General features: G+C 36.2%; 1 protein-coding gene across 6 annotated transcripts in view; it reads left to right on the top strand.

Annotated features, from left to right (window-relative positions):
* The first annotated feature begins 269 nt into the window (after nt 1-269).
* The window catches only part of Calpa (calpain A), a 33,613-nt gene continuing 10,819 nt past the window's right edge, over nt 270-23,063 (top strand). The window contains exons 1-15 of one of the 6 annotated variants that reach the window (XM_076894334.1): nt 270-568; nt 834-966; nt 10,186-10,362; nt 11,325-11,512; nt 11,587-11,890; nt 11,959-12,140; nt 12,552-12,802; nt 12,890-13,047; nt 13,349-13,566; nt 13,639-13,681; nt 14,280-14,409; nt 15,554-15,688; nt 16,627-16,754; nt 16,848-17,043; nt 17,123-17,248. In XM_076894334.1, coding sequence (XP_076750449.1) covers nt 285-568; nt 834-966; nt 10,186-10,362; nt 11,325-11,512; nt 11,587-11,890; nt 11,959-12,140; nt 12,552-12,802; nt 12,890-13,047; nt 13,349-13,566; nt 13,639-13,681; nt 14,280-14,409; nt 15,554-15,688; nt 16,627-16,754; nt 16,848-17,043; nt 17,123-17,208 — 2,613 coding nt within the window. In that variant the 5' untranslated portion in view covers nt 270-284 and the 3' untranslated portion in view covers nt 17,209-17,248. Of the gene's footprint in view, nt 569-833; nt 967-5,998; nt 6,148-6,804; nt 7,067-9,754; nt 10,077-10,185; nt 10,363-11,324; nt 11,513-11,586; nt 11,891-11,958; nt 12,141-12,551; nt 12,803-12,889; nt 13,048-13,348; nt 13,567-13,638; nt 13,682-14,279; nt 14,410-15,553; nt 15,689-16,626; nt 16,755-16,847; nt 17,044-17,122; nt 17,249-23,063 lie in introns of those variants that run through there. The other 5 variants (XM_076894335.1, XM_076894338.1, XM_076894337.1 and 2 more) reach the window with 5 other exon arrangements.

The raw sequence follows: 23,063 nt of genomic DNA, 5'->3' as shown, positions 1-23,063 counted from the left end.
TCAATGTCATGTTGTTTTTCTACATACCTTAAACCATTAAATATCAATGTTTGGATATTTTTATGTTCGAATGGTTCAGAGAGAAAGGGTTCAAAGTTTCATAGGAAGTCACGATGATATTTTATCAAGACAAAAACTGAAATTTCCTAATTGGAGCGTAGCGTGCAATGCGGTATTCGAAACTTTCCTAGTCGGAGAACGGAAATAACGTTGTCGTGTCGACGAATGGTTTACGAATTCGGTTTGCGAGTCGGACAAACGTCCAGACATCTGAAGATATAGGTATGCATAAACGAAGAAACCTGAAAACAAGCAGACAGCAGGCAGGCATCGATGGAACGAAGAAGAAGAAGAAGGGGTACGGACGACAATTCGAGTGTAGTTTTCGGCGAACAGTGCGCGTTTCTGCCACCCTTTCGAGAATCACCGCTCGCAGTGTAGCCTCGCACGCCTGCAGCTATATTTACCGTAGTATCTTTATTAGGGAGATGTCGAACTATTCTTATTATTACGTGAAAGTCATAGCTGACGGTACTGACAAGGCGAGAACGTATAAATTCTTAAAAGGGTAAGCCGTTGCATTTTGCTGGATCCGGCGATCCTTTGTCCGATTTCTCCCGTTCGATTCGTCCGTTTCGTCCTCGTCCGAGACGTTCGAGTGCATTTTCGCTATCGAGACTTTCCGCGTTATCGCAGGACGTTAAACGCGACGGCTCTTGCTATAAATTGTTCAATAAAGAAATAACGAGGAGAGAGACGAACACACGTGGGTCGTTTTATTTATACGAACAGCATGGGCGCTAATATCTCCAGGCAAGGTGATTTATTCGTAGGAATCCTACCCTGTTTAAGCCTCCGGAGGACACATGGTCCACATATGGCCGCTACAATCTTCTGTCACGTCTACTTCGAGGAGGATTGTCCGGTTCAGGTGACGTCTATCATCCAGGGAACGCTATTTTCAAGGTCCGTCGTATACTTTTCTAGTAATTACCGTTAGAGGCGTTAATGCTCGCACCTGATCGTGATTCTTTAAACAACCGTTTTGTTCGTGGAACGAGATACTATCCTGGCGACTCACCAACAAATTTCCCTCTACCCTCTCCCCCCTCTCTTTCTCTCTTCCATTTTTCCTTTTTTTCCGCTACTCTAATGACTGTTCACGCCTCATCTATCTGAAGACATTCCATCGACTGAATACACCGCGAGCGAAATGAACTCGGCTAAAGTAGAATGAAGTCGAGCCCTGGCGGCTGGCGATGCTTGGGTAATATCAGTAGGGGGGAATTTTTTTTTTTCTCCTCGAGCACCGCTTGGAGCACCGCCAAGTTCAGCTTTAACATAAAACGTACCCCGCCGTACGCGAGGTCGGCTATAACGTTGAACGAATTCATATTTTTAGGCTCGTTACTACCAAGGTTGTTACCCAGTTCCCCTGTCGCCACCACATTTCAGGGTATCTCCATAACACAATAAAGCTTCCAAGCTTCGAGCAATATCACAACAACCGATCTGATTCGAGTAATTAATGTTACCCGAGATACGAATAGCCGATAATTTTGGGCTCGATGGTCAGTTAACTGTAGTTTCATTTATCCATGGCGCGAGCCTGTGTAATTGAAATTTGAATCGGATGCGAATTGACGGAGCGATGCCAAAACTTCGCCATAATGGAAATAGATGGCATCGCTTAGGCTTTTGAGCTGAAGTTCGAAGATGAATCTCAGTGATCGTCGAGAAGCGACACGTTATTCTAGCTTGTCAGATATAAACCATATACATTCCATGAATGCTTCCGAATGTAAATTATTGTACAAGATGTAACGATAGATTACGTTTGACACAGTATCTAACGTATTAACATATATGTAATGTATTTATTATATTGTATTTCCTTGATATTTCAACTTAGGTTCCAAAAATCTTAATTTATGAAACTCGACAACACTCGACGCACATTTCGCATTTAATATCTTTGCATACATTATCTTTTTCTTAATTAAAATTCGTTACGCTCCTCTAAATCTTCGTTAACCTTTTCTTCCCCCTATTAGTCGCCTCTTACGACAAGCAGGGGATACTGTGGGCGTATTCTGATCCCCACCGCACAGGGATTAGAAGCGGAGCCAAATGATTACTCTCTGAAGTTGTATGTGCTCGTTCGAGAGATTTTCCGGTTGTTCACATTTTGAAATTTATCTAAAATCGCGTCGTATTTCTTGGGAATCCCTCTGCCGTATACAGGGATTAATAATAGAGTAACTATATTTATGTTTATATCTGGACAGCTTTATTTTTATTTCTCTGAAATACCATAAGGCGCACACTTTGAGAACCACTGCCTTAGAGTATCGTCTACATCCTTTTATACGCCTGCAGAGGATGAGAAGATATATGCACGGATGCTGGACCTTCGAAATTCTTGGATGACGTTAATGGAATTTCCAAGTTCAAGATTCAATCTTGGTCCTGTTCTGTGCACGTGTCTAAGTCCCGTTACAGGCACATGCTGGACTGACCCTTAGAAAATGCCGCGTTTTTTATCTCTTCACGATGCATCTGAAGATATGAACAAACTAACCAATCTAAACGTATACATCATACACGAAGATTTTCTACCCTATAATCTTTCCGACCCTTGCTAAAACAAAATTCTGACTAAAGTCTACAAAGTCTCTTAATTTAATATGTCACAGTCACATCAAATGGTTGACTTATGAGGGAGGTGCGATATTCTCCTGATTGACCAATCCCAGTTCACCCCCTTCCAGTTTTCCCAAGACACGTTACGTTCTGGAAGCGGGGATAATGGCCGAAAGTTTGGCGGCAGCGCAGAAGTACCTGCATGTCAAAATGACCCTAACGGTACAGGTCCGCTTATTGTAACTTACAAATATTTGAAATTCTAAGGACCCTTTGGAGCGTAACTTGATGAAATCGCTGATGCCAGAGTAAAACCCAATGAATAAAATTACTTTAAGTGCGGCCACTTGACCATAAGCCGAGACCCTTTTGAAAAACCCCGATTTATAAAGTCTAAATGTGTTACTAACGTCGTCGACTAAGCTTTATTACTGAGATATTTAGAGAAAGTCAAAGACGTTTTCTGAGAAATAGCTTTATTGGCACGCATAAAATGAATCGTAGTACCTGATTATAGCAGAAAGGTCTTTTGTACCTAATTGCTAGTTGCTACAGGTTGTATCACTTAAGTAAGGTTACTTGTATATCCACAAAACTGGAACGTTAATGGAAAATGGATGTACTAGGCTCAGTACGGTATAAATGTACAATTACTGAAACACCATTTGCATCGTGCCATCTTTAAAAATAAACCATATCCACGTCTTCTAGGTTTTGATACTAAAGTCTCTGATATTACATGGTTTATTCCCAATATCAACACGAATGTGGGTTACTTTCAAAGATGTCGCAATGCAACTGGTTTCGAGACCTTTCCGTACTCAGAAATGGTAATTATAAACTTAAAATCTGATTATTTATGTCCCTAAAATTTGAATCTGCAACTTTTGAAACTATACAAACCTGATATGTTTATGAGTATTTTTTCCTCGTAAAGGAGAAAAAGAAAAACTAGTTCAAAAACTCAAATCGTAAATTTTTACTGAATTTAAGAAAGTCAGACGTGCGTATCATTTAAATAAATAAGAGCCATTTATTATATGATCCTTTTTAACAAATTGAAACACTTGCCAAATGTTGCCAGAACGGATGCATTACATTTTTTGATATTGATTTTAAAAAGTAGGTTATGGAGTACGAACCGAGGAATTTTCACAGTCGTTTATCTATAAAAACGAAGCCATAAATGCAACCTCTATCGTATGTAATCATATACTATGCCTATATATTTATATGATAAAAATATTTTCAATAGCGGCATTGAGTACTGGCGTAAAACACGTGGTTCCCCTTGGAAACTCAAAAATATTACAGTATGCTTCATGCAGACAAATATTGGTGCTAAGAGCAAAAGTTTAGAATCGTTATCTTTACATATTTACATAATTAATTGAACTACAAACAAGTGGAACAAAAAAATTTAATATTCCCAAATATACGTGTATTTCCACGTGTTGTATCCTTGGCCCCTTGACGCCAACGCCACCATTCGTCGTTGACAGGGCTGAATGCTTTCGAGTCCTAAGCATCTCCCTCTCAGGAAATATCAGTCAGTATATCGCGAGCATTTCTACTTTGTAGACCGTTCCACGATATCGTAAGGCATTTTCCAGACAGTTACAAATGCGTGTACAAGTTACAAATTTGTGATTCATGTTCGACTTGACAAATTGGAAAACAGTTCGTCTGTACCAGACAATTTGTACTCTCTTATTTAAATTTATTGTAAATATTATCTATTTGTGACAAATGCAACAAAATTCCAATATTACATACGGTAGATCGTCTTGTTATATCAATTAAAGTGATTTTTCGAGACATTGAATTCTGCTAATCGAATGACTAGAGGATACAGAGAGTGCAAATTATTCAGTATCCGCGAGTGACCTTGACATTGTGTCACTGACACATCTTGTTAGGGTGTGACTTTCAATCGATACTCATTCTCTCTGTCTGTGCACTTATCGGAGCATCTATCTCATCAACGGAATTATACTTAATTACATGTTGTTACACAATACGTAATCTAAGAATCTATTGATAATCAACAAAATTAGTGGAAAATATCTTTACATACATTACGTGAGCTGTATGTAATAAAGAATAGAAAAAGATTTTTGTCTAAACGCTGCTCAAACAGTAAAATTTCGTTATCAGCTTCTACAATTTGTAACATGCATTTTTCAGTTTCGGATAATTAAAGAATTGTTTCTGTGACAATTTAAGATAATTTATTAAACGTTGAAGTTAACAAAAATATTGCTTGTGTTTCAGCAAAACGTGCAAAATTTCTTTCAATTATTCACGTCGATTTCTTTAAGCTATAAAATCGATAAGATATGTTTAAGTACGTATGTATATGTCAAGGTCTACTGTCATTGACCTGTTAGAGCTTATGTATATTTTCGTTAAGACGATAGTATACTAGAATATGCTAAAATTCGCATTGAATTTTATCACTTTTCCATAATATATTCGTGAAACGACAACAATCATTTTTAATATTACAAAGACCACTTGAAATAAGAAAACATTACATTATAATGAACTAATTAATAGTCAGTGTGTGATTTAAATAAAAAATTTCAAATGTAAATTTTGTCATATACTCTGTGAGCCAACAAATGTGGTAGTTACCTACGATCTTACCAAAATATCAATTGTTAACAACATTTTAGATTGATTACGATTCAGTATCATCGCCTGAATTTACCTTCGCTGATAAAAGGCTTTAAAACAGTATTCATACATCGCAACAAGAAAGGAAAACGCGATATTGGATGCAAAGTTTCGTTCTATTACAATACTAAACCAGAGAAAACCTGAAGGAGATTAGATACGGAGCAACCGAAGTGTTACGACACTACAATAAAAACAAGAGCATATAACAGGTGAATTATATAGCAGTATATATAGACGTAACCACAGGAAAATTAGGTACGTCCGCCGTTGAAGACATTAGTCATTGGATTTCCGCGTCGTAAACGTTCACTGAACAAGAGATACAGAGTTTACGATTCAGACGAATTGCGTGACGTATATCGAGATTGCTCCAAAAAATCTCCTTCCTCCCAACAACTCATATGTATAGAACGATCTGAGACTCATTGTGAAAACCACGTGTGCGTAGAGGAAAACCATGTCAAAGTTTAGTGCAGTGAATAGGTGCTAGTGCAGTGAGAAGCACACAGAACCGGTGCTCGGTTATCAAGTTGTTAATCCATAAACTCACTTCGATGAGTCGTCGCAGTTTATTCTGACGCAGCGAAAGCATTTTGTTAATTTGCTAGTAAATAGAGAGTTTTTTTAACGTCGAACTGTTTGAAACGTGACCGATTTCTGCCGTGCTCTTAGTTCCGGAACTCTGATATCAAAGGATATTTCAGAATCCTGGATACGCATCGGTGAAATCGCAACAAAAGCAAAATGAACAACTTTTCTTACGGATGGAAGCCGGAAGTGACCGAAACACAATTCGAACGACGCGAAGTGCGGAAGATCGAAGTGAGTAGCAAGCTCCAATTTTATGATTACTAATTGTACAGCAGCGTCTCGTTTCGCGCAATAATTGGTGAGCGGCTGTTTTATCAAGTTATGCAACAAATTGAAGCAATTGGAAGTTGAAATACAAGGACGTGCCTGAAGTTTAAATGACCGCGCTTCTATACTTTAATTCGTGGCCTCGTAGATGGCGTACATATTCTTTTCCATTAAGCCGCATACACATTGAAACAAATGCGTAACAACCGAACGAATACGAAGGTAGACGAATGCAATCGAGTAGCAATACCTGTTTATACCGGCGGTTCTTGTGCTGCATACTTTCACGACTGTAATTGCAAAATTACGCCGGGGCATGAAGTGTTCGCACACCAGAATCCATTCGAATCGTCGTCCCTCTTCGTATTCATTCGTCTGACATTTGTTACTAGAGAAAAATCCTGCAGAAAAGTCGTGTGCATTATGACGCGTTTAGCCATGCCGCGTGACGAAAGATGGGTGAGGGTAATGGGAGAATGAGCTCAGTTCGTATGTCCAGACTTGTCAACGTAACGGTTCTACATTCGCACTAGTGTACGAAATCGCGTTGTGCAGGAGACTATATCGGAATCCCCTTGGTTTTTGTTGATCGCAGTCGAAACCGACTGGCTTTGTGTAGTGAGCACGTGACACGAGCTAACCGTCGTTAACTCGAACCGAGGGAATCGTTCATTATTTACCAGTAACGGAGAAATATTTCGCGAAGCAAGCTCGTAGCAATTCTAGTGGTCGGTGGTGATCGCGATCGAGAGTAATCAGGGCGTAGCCATCGTGGAAGATGAGTTACTACGGCGGTGGACACGGAGCTCCGCTCGACGATGTGTTCGTTAAGGCGGCGGTCGAAGTCAAACGATTCCTCCCGTCGCTTTTCAACATTAAAGTGGTACGCGTCTGTATAGTGCCACAATCAGCTTCTTAAATCTTTTGTTCAATGATACAAAGGACAACGATTTTAATAGGTCACGCCGCTTGTAACATTTCAAAGAGCATATACACCTTGCCTTTGTAACGTATGGATTAATCTCGCTTTTGGAGTAGGACTTAATATTGTTTACGTCTTGTTGCGGTAGTAATCGAAACTCTTTAAGAGTTGCTTGTATCGAGTTTATGTGGATAGATTGCAAATAGTTATTTTACTAATTAACACAACTTTGAAAAATGTTTATATAGCGCAAACTTTAATAAAACAGAACTAATTCCTATCCCGTGTTTTGCTTAGAGTGAACCTATGAACGAGAAAATGTTTATCCTAATCTTACATTAGAAATGATTTTATGTTTGAAAAACAAAGACTGGGCATAGCTACTATAAATATTAATAATATGTGGAGTATTTCGTACTTGGAGTAATAATTTGACTCAACATCTACGTCAAACGTATCACATTACTAATCCTTAACTGCATCCTTCAACTTAGAACTACACGTAATACGTTTAATTTGTTACGACGTATCTTACAATACTAATTTATCAATCATGCGACTCACATTTCATTACGCATCTAATATTTCGTCATGATAATTGTAATCTGTCGTAATCTGATAGGAACTGGCAAAGAGAGTCACATGCGTACGAATACTTGCTTATCGAATTATACGCGTAAATACAAATACGCATAAATTCCTCGTTCGGTACTTCTTTTGGGAATTAACGAATCTATTGAGGCAACAGCTTAATCTAATTAGCTTCAATTGCCGTTATGTTTTCTTAAACAATTCAGTAAGGAAGAATTTACATAATAATTCGATTTGCACATATATTGCTCTCATTAGCGTTCAGCATACGCACTGTGCTTGAGAGCGATGCAATTTAAAACCGGAAGTCGTAGTCAAATTAAATGAAGCTGACTGGTGAACACGAATATTCCAATGTGTATAACGTAATGAGGTAAGATGAATATTTGAAGGTCATTGGATCGATCAAAAATAAATGACCAAATATTTTTATATTATAACAAACGTTGGATTGCGAAAAATATAATATAATATTACTATATTTCAATACCTTCATATAAATTTTTGTACTAATATAAAACGTTATCAATATCCACGATAACCTTCGTTTTCACATTTTGTGCTGGATCGATGTTTGGACACTTGTTTTGGGCACTGATGCACGCTCCACGTTTTACAATTAAATAGCTTCGCTTCTAGCATATACTTTACAATCTTTACAGCAGTATACAGATTACAATAATCAAGAAAAGAGTGTAAAGTTTAACTCGCATAATACAAGGTGGTAAATTTAATTTATGAAGAGTTTACATTACAAATTCGTAATGGCGTGAATGGAAAGTTCAGCGTGGGGCACACGCCCCACGCAGCACGGAACGTATTAATTAATGCGTACTCATTCGCCGACTCTCACGGAATGTCTATGCGAATTATGATTAAACGAAATGTTCTAATCGTGCGTCATGAGCGTGCACGTTTCACTACTCATTCGACACACGTGCACTTGAACAAGTATACAAAACAAAGCGTAGTCCCCTGATAAAATTTATCTGTACGACCTTCGCTAATTTCCCTCTGAACAACGTATCTAATTTTCTTGAAAGTCCTATAAATAGGTAGAATCTAATAGAGTATATTAATGCTTACAGTTAGATATCAATTTTACTAATATTCGTTATCCTAGATACTGTTTTAAAGTAAAAAGTTACTTAGGATCCATCAATAGTTTCTTCGTTACATAAAATCGATTGAGAGTCGATTAGTAAGTCTTGATTACTAACATCAATTGTATTTGATGATTTCATCGGTAGATTTATACTAGTAAACTATGATATAGGTAAGTAACGGTCGAGGAACTGTCCTTTGAAGCAAATTTTAAATAAAACACTTTAAATAGAGAGTTGGCTATAAAATTGGAAAATAATTCGGAGTGTAAAAAGTTACATCAGTTATAAGATACTGAAATGGACCAAGTGTTCTAAAATTTTCTGTTTATGGCACATTCTTTATATTAAATAATATGTCCAATTTAATTATTATTCCATAAGTAAACGTATGAATCCAGACTGCCCTGACCTACATATGAGTCAGTGAGCATTGAACATGAAAATTAATTAACCGAGGAAATTTTTTGCTTTGCAGTATTATAAAAATAGAGTTCGCGCATTAGAATCATGGTTTAATCCAACTTATCGTCATTTATTATGTTCTCTTATTTTCTTTTCTCTTAATTGAATTTCCCGAAGGGAGCGCAAAAATTTTTTAATAAAATATTAATTTTAATTAGGAATATACCTTCATATAAATTAATTATTTTTAGGAGGGATATCAATTCATATACAAACAATGAATTTATGTTATCAGGAATATAAATTCATTATTTGTATTGTTATCGCTAGTGTTATCTCATTATACCTTGCCTACAATCTAAACTATACAAATGTGGTCAGGTTGTCTTCCGCTTACAATAATGCAATGCTGTTGATAAGTAAAGATTTGCTCTATAACGGTCAGTACACATCCGTTAACAATCGCTAATACTTCAGTTCGCTCATTATAGCAACATCGTTTAAACGTCTAACAAAAAATTCGCAAGCTTTTTCGGAATTGTGTATTCAGTATATATAGTGTCTATAGTGTTCAATAGATCATTTTGGTTCACCCACCCATCGAAATGGAACGAGAACAGAAGTACACGAATTACAGATACATAAATTACATGCACGAAGGCGTAGCGATATTGAAATTATCACCAAAGTCAGAATTCATCGGGAGCAAAAGTATCAATATCGGGAAACGAAATGCAGTGCCTAGTGTTACTCCAACAAAATTTCCAGTCTACGCAAAAGCCCAATTTTTGAAGGATAAAAGTACTAAATCGAAGTACGAAGATATGCCAGTAAAGACTACCAAGAATTTTATCGGAAAACCTTGTTACAACGTAGGCAATCTTGGACTTGTTAATTAAGACGAGTACCACGCGAGAGAGGGTTCCGATTCGTACGAAGTTCAAGTTTAGAGTGTATAGAAAATTGTCGGTTGTGTTTCAGTTGGGAGAAAAAGGATCCGGTTTTAGACCACGCGCGGCTGTCCAGGATTTCAACACCCTCAGGCGAGAGTGTCTATCAACTGGAACCCTTTTCGAGGATCCGGAATTTCCAGCGAATGACTCGTCGTTATACTTCTCTAGACGTCCCGACAGATACATAGAATGGAAACGACCGATGGTACGTAATTTTTACCCTGATTTTTAATTGTCAAACCTCTATGATGTCAATTAGAAATTACTGTAAGAAGCTGTAAACTAGAAAAGTCGTTAAGAACTCTGCTTTAGATAAAACCTCGGATATATGGGGAATATGATATGTGGAATGTTATTCTTTCTCGACTCAGTTCAATTAATCGAATAACAGATTTTATGATTTTATTAGAGGCAACTCTTTGTTAGCGTAATTTAATACATATTGGTTGCAATCGTACGTATCTTATCTCTTAAATTTCAATGTCAAATCTGTTGAGTCAATCGACATTTGAAATACTCATCACTGAGGCAATCCCGAAGCAATCTAAATCTCTATTGCAACAAGTCCATTGATATTTTAAATTGGGCGAAAAATTAAGCGATAATGTGTATATTTTAATCTTTTTTATTTACATACCAGTACGATATGATATTATAAAAGTATCCCAGAGAATATTGCGTAACTTTCATTCCTTTGCTTTCAGTTATTTTTAAATCGGTTATTTTGAAATATAGGTAAGTATATCGTACGTGTACTTAACCGTTCAAAAGGTTTTTCCACGATGATTTCATTCATCTTTCTTTCCAATTTGTGTTTCTATTCAATGAATTGAAATTTTCAAATATGCAATATTTTCTGAAGCGTTTAAATAGCTATGCATAGCACTTTGTCATATTACTACGACCAAGCAGACTATTTATAACTGTTGTTATTGTACTTGCTATTTTTACGTTAGAATGAGAGACTGTAAACGACTGCATTTTTTCTCACAAAAATTTACAAATTTAGAACAGAATATATTATATTCTTGATACTCTTTGATGGATATTTTAATCAATCTGTACTCTTATAGCAAAATAATTCTACAAATTTTGTTCATTACTCTATACAAATTTTAAAAATCATTTCCAAGCAGGTGTTTACCATCAATGTCACATTTATCGTAGGAAATTGTGGACGATCCCCAGCTTTTCGTCGAGGGTTTTTCCCGATTCGACGTACAGCAGGGCGAATTGGGCGACTGCTGGCTGCTGGCCGCAGTCGCGAATCTCACTATGGATTCCAATTTGTTTTTCCAAGTAGTCCCAGAAGACCAGAGCTTCGAGGAAAACTACGCCGGTATCTTTCACTTCAGGTATACCCATGACTTCGTCGAAGCAACGTTTTGCTAAACTCTGTACCACGATTCAACTGTTTACGCGCCAACAGATTCTGGCAGTACGGTAGGTGGGTGGACGTGGTGATCGACGACAGATTGCCTACCTACCGCGGCGAATTGCTGTACCTACGTTCAGCTGAGAGCAATGAATTCTGGAGTGCTTTGCTGGAAAAAGCGTACGCGAAACTTCATGGATCCTACGAAGCGTTGAAGGGTGGAACCACTTGCGAAGCCATGGAGGACTTCACAGGCGGTGTAACGGAAATGTACCAAATGGACGACACGCCACCGAATTTGTTCAGTATTCTCTTAAAAGCTTTCGAAAGGAACTCGTTAATGGGCTGTTCGATAGAGGTGAACAGGAGTCTTCTCAATACCCAGTGTTTATCGAACGCGTGCAATAAAACCGGTTAACGTTTTAGCCCGATCCAAATATATTGGAAGCTGAGACACCTCAAGGATTGATCAGAGGCCACGCTTACAGTATTACACGTGTCAAATATGTAGAGATTCAGACCCCGAACCAATATGGAAGAATACCTCTGCTTAGGCTTAGAAACCCTTGGGGTAACGAGGCGGAGTGGAACGGACCATGGAGCGATCAGTAAGACGTTTAAACGTATCGAAATCGATATAAACTGCTGATTCAGAACAGTTATATTGGGCATGACCAATTTTAGTCAATCGAAACATACAATACCCTTATATGATAACGTCCGCCCACTTGTATCAGAGTTAACTCTTTGGCACCTAAAAAGGATTTCGGATATGGAACATTACCTCACTTCCACTACTCCGTAAACCTGTAGGCAAAGGCGACCAATTTTCTTTCCTTATTAAAATTTGAAGAACTTTCTAAATGTCATGGATAATTATTATTAGTTCGATATTATAATATTATCAATTTAACACATCTCGTATCTAAAATTCGCAATTCATTTTCACGAATAATTCATGTTACAAGCCTAATCTATTACGAAGTAGACATTTCATGAAATGAATGTCTCTTAAATAGGTCGCCAGAATGGAGATTTATTCCTGACCACGAGAAAGAGGAGTTAGGGTTGACCTTCGACATGGACGGTGAATTTTGGATGTCGTTCCAGGATTTCACGCGATACTTCACGCAACTGGAGATTTGTAATTTAAATCCAGACTCGTTAACGGAAAACGACTTGAACGCGGGTAAAAAAAAATGGGAGATGAGCGTGTTCGAAGGGGAATGGGTGCGCGGCGTTACTGCAGGAGGTTGTAGGAATTTTTTAGGTAAACGTCCCTTTTCAATTGATGCTTGATTCTAATATCTACGAAATTCTAACTAACGTAACTACTTTGTAATGTAACGTTCGACAGAAACTTTCTGGCATAATCCACAATATCGAATTACACTGGAGTATCCAGATGAAGATGACGACAAGTGTACCGTTATTGTTGCATTGATGCAGAAAAACAGACGCGCACAAAGGAGGATGGGTGCAGAATGTCTGACTATTGGGTTTGCTATATATGCTGTACGTATTTAAAATTCGTAGAATTAAAGGAAAATTTCATTTCCCAATACTGCTGTGCAGAGCTGAAAGCAGATGAATTTTATTGCATGATCATATGCGTGGATGTTACCAATAACGTAAGCAAATGCTATACGCTGGGTTTTTACAATTGTGTTCGAGATGATTGGTTTAGAAGACGTGTAATCGATTAGATTCGCGTTCCTTTTGGATGCCAATTTTTCAGCTCTACACAGTGTAATTCGAAGATACTAATTCACGTTTATTATGCGAATTAATGGTTACAACGATTACAAATGTACAGCTGGAGAACCCGGACCGATTACCCAAGCCACTAGATATTAACTTCTTCAAGTACAATGCGTCAATTGCTAGATCCCCAGCATTTATTAATTTACGGGAAGTGACGTGCCGTTTCAAATTGCCACCTGGTGTGTATTGTATAGTGCCAAGTACATTCGATCCTAACGAAGAAGGTGAATTTTTACTAAGGATCTTCTCCGAAAATAAGAACAATATGGAGTAAGTAGTAAGTTTCTTACATAAAGTTTGTTGTAAGAGGAAACTAATTCATATTCGAATTGTACTTTCCAGGGAAAATGACGATGAGGTCGGTATTGGACAGGTTGATGATAGGGTAAGAGGTTTACGTGTATACATTCCCTGAAAAACTTTGAATGTCATCAATGCTCACACGCCTGCATGAATAATTAATTTTGCTAATCTGCAGTTAATACATACATATAATACACAGACTACAAATAGTAAACCAATTAATATTATATGTTTAGGAAAACATTAATAACGTATATTTAACATGACTTAACTCAGTATTTGCAATGCGTTCATGTTTATTGCATAGATCTAATGTATATTTAATTTTAATTACACGTAACCCACCTACGCAATGAACTACACCGATTCATTCAAGAGTCGTGCATTCTAATTAATAACACTATATACCACTTTGCATGTTTATGTTGCTTGGCTTCCAGTTCATTAACCCTGAAGATGGCAATGAAAATAGACACAGAGGTAGGGTAAGTAACATGCACGCCATTTCAGTTAACTTTTGCTTCGTTGCAATATATAAAATATTATTGTATATAATATTATTACTTAGTAACATTTAACTCTTCTATTAATTTAGTTCTGTATATCTGTGCGTGATAATAAAACTTGTACAATGCTTGATTCGTTTACTAAAATAATTTTATAATGTCGCGAACTTGAAGGTTCAAGATGAGCCGGAACAAGATCGGAACGCCGAAAAAGTTCGAGAATTCTTCAAAAAACTGGCTGGTGACGACATGGAAGTGGATTGGATGGAATTGAAAGAAATTTTAGATTTCGCAATGAGGAAAGGTACGATTATTTTTATATTAAATACCTCTAATATTAACCGCATATCGAAACATTCCACTTGCAATCTGAACGATATTAAATCATATTTTTGAAGGAGAGACTGTACAAATAAGATGGGTAAGATTGAAAAAAATATTCCATGCCCAAATACCTAAACTCCGTTAAACGTAGTTTAATGAAACGTACATTTATGTGAGTGCGGTTAATATGTGCTATTAAAAATATTATTAGATTATTAGTTATTTTATTAAGTTGATATATTATCAGCTATCCTTATTTTTCCAGTAATGTTAGATATTACACCATTCACGAGGTAGTTTTAGACGTGTATATTTCGAACGATAAATCTGTTATGGAAATAAGCTGTTCTTATCACACACAGTCTTGGTTCTGTTTTTGTTTAATTATTTCGGCTATGTGCTTATTATTTAAAAAAGGCTTATATAATTTTTACAGCTTTCGTAATGCTTCTTCAATTAATACTGTTTGCAGTTATATTGGCAGTAGTTAAATGTGTACCTTATCATTAGTCATTTACTCGGAATACTTTACAAAACGAGATGCAGACAGCAGTTTGTTAATGCACCATTTCGATGAATTCGTTTTCAGCGTGAATAAATTACTATGTGAATGCTAATGCAACACAATCTGCGCTTTCGTAATTGTGCATGTTTCGTTTCTTCGGTCACATATAATTACTTCATACATATTGTACATAAATACATTTGGGTCCCCATGCGAGGCAAAAGTACCTCTAGAATTTATACGTATCATTCTGTAATTAATGCCTATGTTCCGATTGGAACCGTTTTTTAATACCGTATAATGTAACTAATAAACAAATGTAGAATAAAAAATGTTTAATTTATCTTTGTCAAAATTAACAGTTGTAAGAAAATATGTGTAGTTCTAAAATAACTGATGGTGATAGGAGTGTCTAACAAAATTTTTAAAAATATTTTATTCACGTTAAAGTTATGCAGGCATTATTGATAATTCGATTTGTACGTAAATGAATTTTAGGCACGTCTGCGACATTATTCTAAATGAAGTTTCGAATTTTAAGCTAGAGATTTAGATTAATTTGACCCGAATGTACATATGTAAAATTTAATGTTAACATCTAGCTGTGTGTTACGGGTAGAACTACCACAGTCGGCGCGTCGTAGTGAGGCACGTGCCCCTGAAAGTGTACAAGGAAATGGTTCATTTATCGACACTCTCATCTCACTGCTGTGCGGCATTGTTTGTAATAATGAACAGTACAATAAGACTGTAGGTAAGGCATCATCTAGTATATACTTCATCCTATCAGGTCATTCCGCATACGTATGTAACGTAGGCGATAGCTAGTCTGGAACTTTAGACTTGGTGGAGAAAAAGAACTGTTCGATTGTCAAAATGTTTGTAGCTGAAAGCATTGCTCGCAGTTTCAGTAGTTTAGCTATCGAGCAATTCTTTTTCTCTATTCGATTTCAAGATACAAGCTCAACCCCCTGTTTTCAAGTTTTCGTGTTACGTCAAACATTGAATTTTTTAACGAAGCCAAGAATCATTGACCGCATCAAATCGATCAAATTGATCAAATTATTTTTAAATAAATTTAGATAAAGGAAGAATACATCCATAATTTGTATAATTTAAGTGATGGAACAAATCGTCCACAATTAACATACTATAAAATTTCTTAAAAATATTATTATATGCTTCAGGCGGTAAGACTTTTATAATTTGTAACAGTATAATAGATACAAATTATGTAGCAAAAAATTTGAATGCAAAACTAATCGTTCGAAGTAAATAAAAAAGTACAAAAATGCAAGTACAAGTTGAAAGGTAGAAGAATAAACGATTGATAAAATTTGTGCATGCACTCTTGCTGCGACTAGAGTACCTACTTACGCAAACCATTAACGAAACTGCTTGAAAATATTTAATCAACTCTTGAATGAAAGATTTAAAACTTTGTCACGTATAACTTTATAATGTAATTATATTAACATATAATCATATTAATCGCAACCTGATACTATCTATTTGTTTCTGTTCGGTTGATATCTGTGTTGTTGTCGTTGACAATCCTTTAATATCTCTCTCCTTTGTAACATATTAGAATTATATTATATTCTTAATTAAAATTTAATTAAAAACAATATAAACTACAGACAGTTCAAATTTACTCGAATATTACAAGTGGAAGTGTTTTCTTAATTTCAGAAACGAACAATCAAGGATTCAGCAAAGATGTTTGCCGTAGCATGGTCGCAATGCTGGATGTAGATCATTCAGGAAAACTTGGTTTTGAAGAATTCAGAACTTTGTGGAATGATATCAAAAAATGGAGGGTACGACAGTCTTGTTAAATACATCTAATTTCTTTCAATATTCGATCAAATTATTTAATTGCCCACGGTGTTAAAAAAAATTTATTTTTTTAGGCCGTGTTCAAACTATACAACAGAGACGAATCAGGATATTTGAGCGCTTTCGAACTCAGGCAAGCATTGAATAGTGCAGGTTATCGATTGAATAATCACATTCTAAACATTTTGGTGCATCGTTATGGAACGAAAGATGGTATGATCACCTTCGATGATTATATAATGTGTGCTGTGCGGCTTAAGACAATGATAGGTAAGCGAATAAATATCAATAAATAAATAGAACATTTGTCGTCACATAGAATACTCAATTTGTTTTATCCCTTTTTCAGATATATTTAGAGAACGAGATCCTGATTTAACTAACACGGCAACGTTCACGATGGAAGAGTGGATTGAGAAAACGTTATATTCGTAATCCGATGAGTATTTGTGTCAGGATCGTTGACAGAGAAAGACAACACGTCCGTATATTTTTCACTTTATTACGGAAAAAAGGACGATCTCTTCAATCTTTCTCTACTTCAAGAATTTGCTTTTTTTTTATATCGTTATAACTATTCGACGTTAATCGTGTAAAAATGCACTTGCATAAAAAAATTTATCAAAAGACATTGATATTTCTGATTAAACATAATTATTAAAGAAAGTACTTCTAATTTGAATGTTCAAAAATTTAGAATTCCTTTCAAGAGGAAATGGTATATGAAAATGATGTTATTTATAATTTATTCATTGCATTTGTATTGGCATTGCTACACACTTAGACAAAACGTGGTATTTAGTGCCTTAATATATGTCCTTGTAAACATCTAAATTTTTATATTATTAAAATAGTAATAATAATTTATCTTTTTAATATACACATAAAAGCTAGTCTATATTTTATATACAAAATCTTCATGCGAATGAAAAATGTATAAATTATTTAAATACATTAGACAGTTTTTCTTTGTATTCGACTACTGCATATATGAGAATTGTAAATTTTTAAATATCCGTTTATATTATACCCTAAATAAAATTTAAGAAATGGTATTTTGGTGAAAATATTTGACATTATATTTATTATATATTATTTGTTTGATATTATCAAAAATTAAATCGAAATGAGCTACATACCTAACGAACCATAAGACTTATCAGAAAACTACTGCCTATATAACTATTTCTAAAAATTGCTATTTTAGATCAATTTAAACCAAAGAAACCTATGGCAGCTATTAGTTTCGACTATTTGCTACATAATTTATAATTGTATCATATATCATCATATGATGCAATTAATAAGTATGTATCAAATAAGTAATACCCAGGTCTCACCACGTGGAGGTTGCTGCGAATCGAGACCCACCCTAACCACGTCCCATCCACCCTCCTTTGATATAAGATATTATTGACATAAGATGTATAAAACCTCCTTTTAATGTACATTTGCAACAAGTTCGACGTTTGATCTTTATGCAAACGCGCAATAGAAAGAGTTTCATAAAGAACTTTCGCGGGAACAAATTATTACAAATGGAAGGAAACACAAATACCCTGCCTAGCCAATAATTGATTTTAATTTCAAACCAATCAACCTAACTGGGAATATATATCAACTTAAAAGAAGTGATTTCTACGTACCAATAGCTCTGAAAATGTTTCACCCCTACGTATGCAAAGACCTAAGAGAATACAGTACATGAAGTACTTTGTAATCATGAACTGGAAGGGTTTGCAGAAGCAAAACAGAAAAGAAGCTCTGAAGCAACAAAGGAAGAATATAATAAAAGATTTTGCACAGATGAACAGAGACGATCGAATTCAAAAAATGCGAGACAGCATATGAGTGACGATAAAAGACGATAGAATTGGAAACACTGGATCACCTAAAATAGAACTGGAAACACTGCAATATCTAGAACAGAAATGTATAACATATGAAACCATATCACAGGATAATAGATTACACAATTACATAATAGATTATTTTTTCTATTCATAAAAAATAATTACATTAATTATTTTGTAATATTTTATGACAAACGCTCGATCAGTAGAGATATGAAATAGAGAATTGAAGAGACCATTGAAGAAAACCAGTCCATCGTTTCTCATTATTATACTTACTAAATATCGTCAATGAGGTATTCTTTCTTCTCGATATCAATTTATTAAGCGTGAAACAAAGAATACCTCAAAATCAATCGCAGTAAATATTTTAATATACTTGGAATAATAATTTATTGAAACAAAAACTAGCAAAATTTACCGCGGCAGCAGCCATATTGTCGCAACGCTAATTCGCGGGGTGTGTCAAGAAAAAGCAATGGCGCGAGCAGCCATCTCAGGGCGCTTTACTTAATTCGCAACGCTAATTTATACACCCATCATTTAAGTACGCAACACTAATAAAAGAGATTTTTAAACAGTGATCTGCATAAGTGCAATGCCACCACGGTGCAATGTAGCCCTTTGGCTACTGTGGTGACTCTATATGCAAGACCACACTTCCACAGAGCAAGTGGAAGAATTTAGAGATGCGATATCGCACCCTGGTGCGACGTACGGTTTCCACAGAATAAGTGGAAGGTTTGGGCACTTCTTTAAACGCAACACTATCGTGAGAAACGCGTCATTAACTATCGCAACACTAAACGAAATCAGAACCTTAACAATTGAAAACTATTATTTGTACAAAAAGCAACAAGATGCAATTACTCGCGATATATGTAAATCGCAACGCTATAAAACTAATTAAAAATGATTAGTACATAATAAAATAGCAAATACAATTTAATATTATTCGCGAAACAAATGTTAGCAAACAATAATTATATATTCAACAAACAATCGCGATCACATGGTTCGCAACGCTAAAGGAGCAACCACGATTATCATTTTTACGCAACTCTAATTCAAAACGCGATACATTAATTAATACGCAACTCTAATATAAATCGCGATCTGGAGTTAAACGCAACGCTAATAAAACCGCGATTTGGATTTATTCGCTACTCTAATTCGAACCGTAATTAATTATACGCAACACTACAATTGAAACCGCGATTTGCCCAGCATTTGATGAGCCAGCATCCTGCTGGCTAGAATATACTACTACTACTACTACACAAATATGAGCACAGTGACAAAGTAGTAACAAAGAATGACTTTGCATCGAGAGGGTTGCCTGCCTCTGAATGCATAGTCATTAATAGTTGCCCTCTTCTCCGGGCCTCTTCAGCATATAGCCTCTTCTTTCTTCGGGCATGAAGCCCAGGACCCTGAAACTTATATCTAAGCTCGAGATTCCCTAATCACAAACCAACAAATGACTCAAAAAATGAATCAAAACGTGAAACGAGACTTCTAAACACACGCAAGACGAGCAACGATTTAGGAAATCGTTGTCCGTGCAAACGTGCTAAATCTCGAGCAGAAAACGATCGTTTCGTGCAAATCGCGACCGCGACCGCGGGTCGATTCGAAAAATCGATCGAGTAAAGCCAGTGGCAAATGGCATCCCCCGTTCGCGCCAGCTATACCGTCGATCATTCAAATCTAATTTCCTGAAACAGGTTGAACCACGCGAGAAAAAACGCGCCTGCCCGATCGGTGACTGTGGTCAACCTGCCCGGCCCTACCTACTTATTACTAGCAGACAAACACACCAGAAGTAAACTACCTACCTACCTAGCCCTATATTTAAAAATGGCAAAACATTCACACCAACACATTCATTCACCCCCGAAAATTCTCACTCAAACACCCGGGCGCAATAATCCTACACTAGAGAGAACGTCCCGGGACGCCTCCGACACCCGAGCTTGGCATACAACCTTGCACACTCTAAGGGTACGTACCAGTGCTGTAATCAACTGACGAAACTAGTGACCATTACGTACAACGCCAGTAAAGCGTTTTTATCTACATTTGAAAGTTTAATGTGAAATTTGAAACATTGAAAAAATCTATATTTTTCGCAAGACACAGAAGTTACATTAGCAGTTATATTAAAGGATGTCATTGAAATTAGTACCACTATTGTAATTAAGAATAAATTTGGTACCATTTATAAGTAATAGTTAATTGTTTCTATGGAAACGACGCACTTCCACGGCCTAACCACACACACACACACAACGTGGAAGATACATCGTGCACGATACACTAGCACGTCAGTCGCGAAAAAACACACATCATTAGTTATTATACAATCATCGTGCTCATCGCCTTTTCCCACCCAAGTAGCACCTGGGCACGTGAATGGGGTCCAGGCAATGAACACGGAAGGGGTTAAATCTGAAAATCCTGATCTAAATATATAATGATTAATGATTTCTACTAATATTTGAATCGAATGGAAAAGTTATTCATTGATAGTTATTACACTGCATAGAGCTATAAAGAATTTTACTTTCAATCCTAACTCAAACATAATCTGTACATGATCTTAGAAATGATCAAGTGAAAAATACACGAGATTGCCGGTATAGCCACCAGCGTGGTTGACGCATTTTCGCGTCCGCGAAAATGGTTAACGTGACCAGAATATCATCGAGTAACATTCCAGACACGGCCTCCCATGAGGCAGGAATTGAGATACGCTCAATTAGCGCGCCACGAACCCCTAAGTGAGATCCGCAGCTACCAATACCCTTGGTGAGGGTGGCGGGCTCCCCCGTCTGCCCTTCGGAATGGCCGAGGGCCTTACGGACGGGGCAGGGCGCCCGTACTGGGACGCGATATCAGCAACGATAAACTACTTCAACTTATTCTATGCAGCGTAAAATTAACTACCAATTATTAAATATTTCGTCGAGACATGAAAGAGGAGCTTCACAATTCATTTTAATATTATAACGTACAGAATTGAGTAAAAAAGCGCGGCGCGACGCGAACAAAGTGAGTGAAAAACTATCGACATCCTTTCGGATGTAACTCTTCCTTCGAAACGGACCCTCCCCCCATGGAATCTCAAAAAGAAGCAAAGCAAACCCATAGGAAGTTACTACTACAGCCACCAGTACCATTTGACGTATTTTCACGTCCGCGAGATGTTTAACGTGACCAGGTGCCGACGGTGACACCCAGGCACGACCTCCCTTGAGGCAGGGATTGGGATACGCCCAATCAGCCGGCAGTGAACCCAGTGCAGTAATCTAAGTACGCAGTCCACCACTACCGATGCCCTCGGTGGGGGTGACGGACTACCCCGTCTGCCTTTTGGAATAACCAAGGGCCTTACGCAACGGGGTAGAGGCCAATACTGGGACGCTGTAGTGGTAACACCACGCTACTCGACAATGAACTCAAGTTCATTTATATATTGACAAGAATAATTGAATTTAAATTCAAAGTTACATTTCAATTTATAGTTAAATTTTAAATTAAAAGTAAATTTAAAGTTAAAGTTAAACTTTAAATTACAATTAAATTTAAAATCAAAGTTAAATTCGAAATTAACATTAAATTTAAAATCAATTATTTTACATCCCGTACATTATAATGATAGAAGGAAATGGAAAACGCCTCTCTCATTGTCTCGATGAGTATTTAATATAATATATATTTAATATATAATATTTATATATATAATTATAAATGTACTAATTTCGAGTGATCTCATCATCAAAGCAATCATTCTAAAATATGAAAATAATAATCAAGCTCGATGCTTTGATTTCAAAATCTACTCGACGCAAAATGTCCCCTTGCACATCTAATATAACATTGTTTCGGCAATGAAGCAAATAAACTTTAATTACAACGAAAGCTATACTATACATTCACAATATATTCCATATATATGATATTCATCATATATATGATTTACTTTATACATTCAATTTGCAACATCCACACCAACAGTATTACACAAAGATTATAATTATTACAGGAACGAAGTCGGAGGGTATCCGACTTCACCACTATGCACTGCTACAACAAAGCAGTTGTAATATATCTTACTTATTTATTCATAAAGATAAATTGTATCTATATATAATACATTCATATATGTACATAATTATTAATATTCATAAGAATATATTACTTTTATACATATTCGTGTCTAATATACTACTTCGTTTTAAACTTTCTAAATATACCGATTATGTGTGGACGAATCATAATTATTATAATACTCGTATTTAATTATTTAATAATTATCAGTATTTCTACTATTATACTATGACATTTAAAAACGCGAAGTGCAAGAAGACCTAGCCTGATCTAATAAATAACACACACAAAATAAATGTTACAACTCATAGATATAATTATATA

The sequence above is a fragment of the Xylocopa sonorina genome, chromosome 4, assembly GCF_050948175.1.
Source record: "Xylocopa sonorina isolate GNS202 chromosome 4, iyXylSono1_principal, whole genome shotgun sequence".
Lineage (NCBI taxonomy): Eukaryota > Metazoa > Arthropoda > Insecta > Hymenoptera > Apidae > Xylocopa > Xylocopa sonorina.
This window is presented reverse-complemented; position numbering and strand designations above follow the sequence as displayed.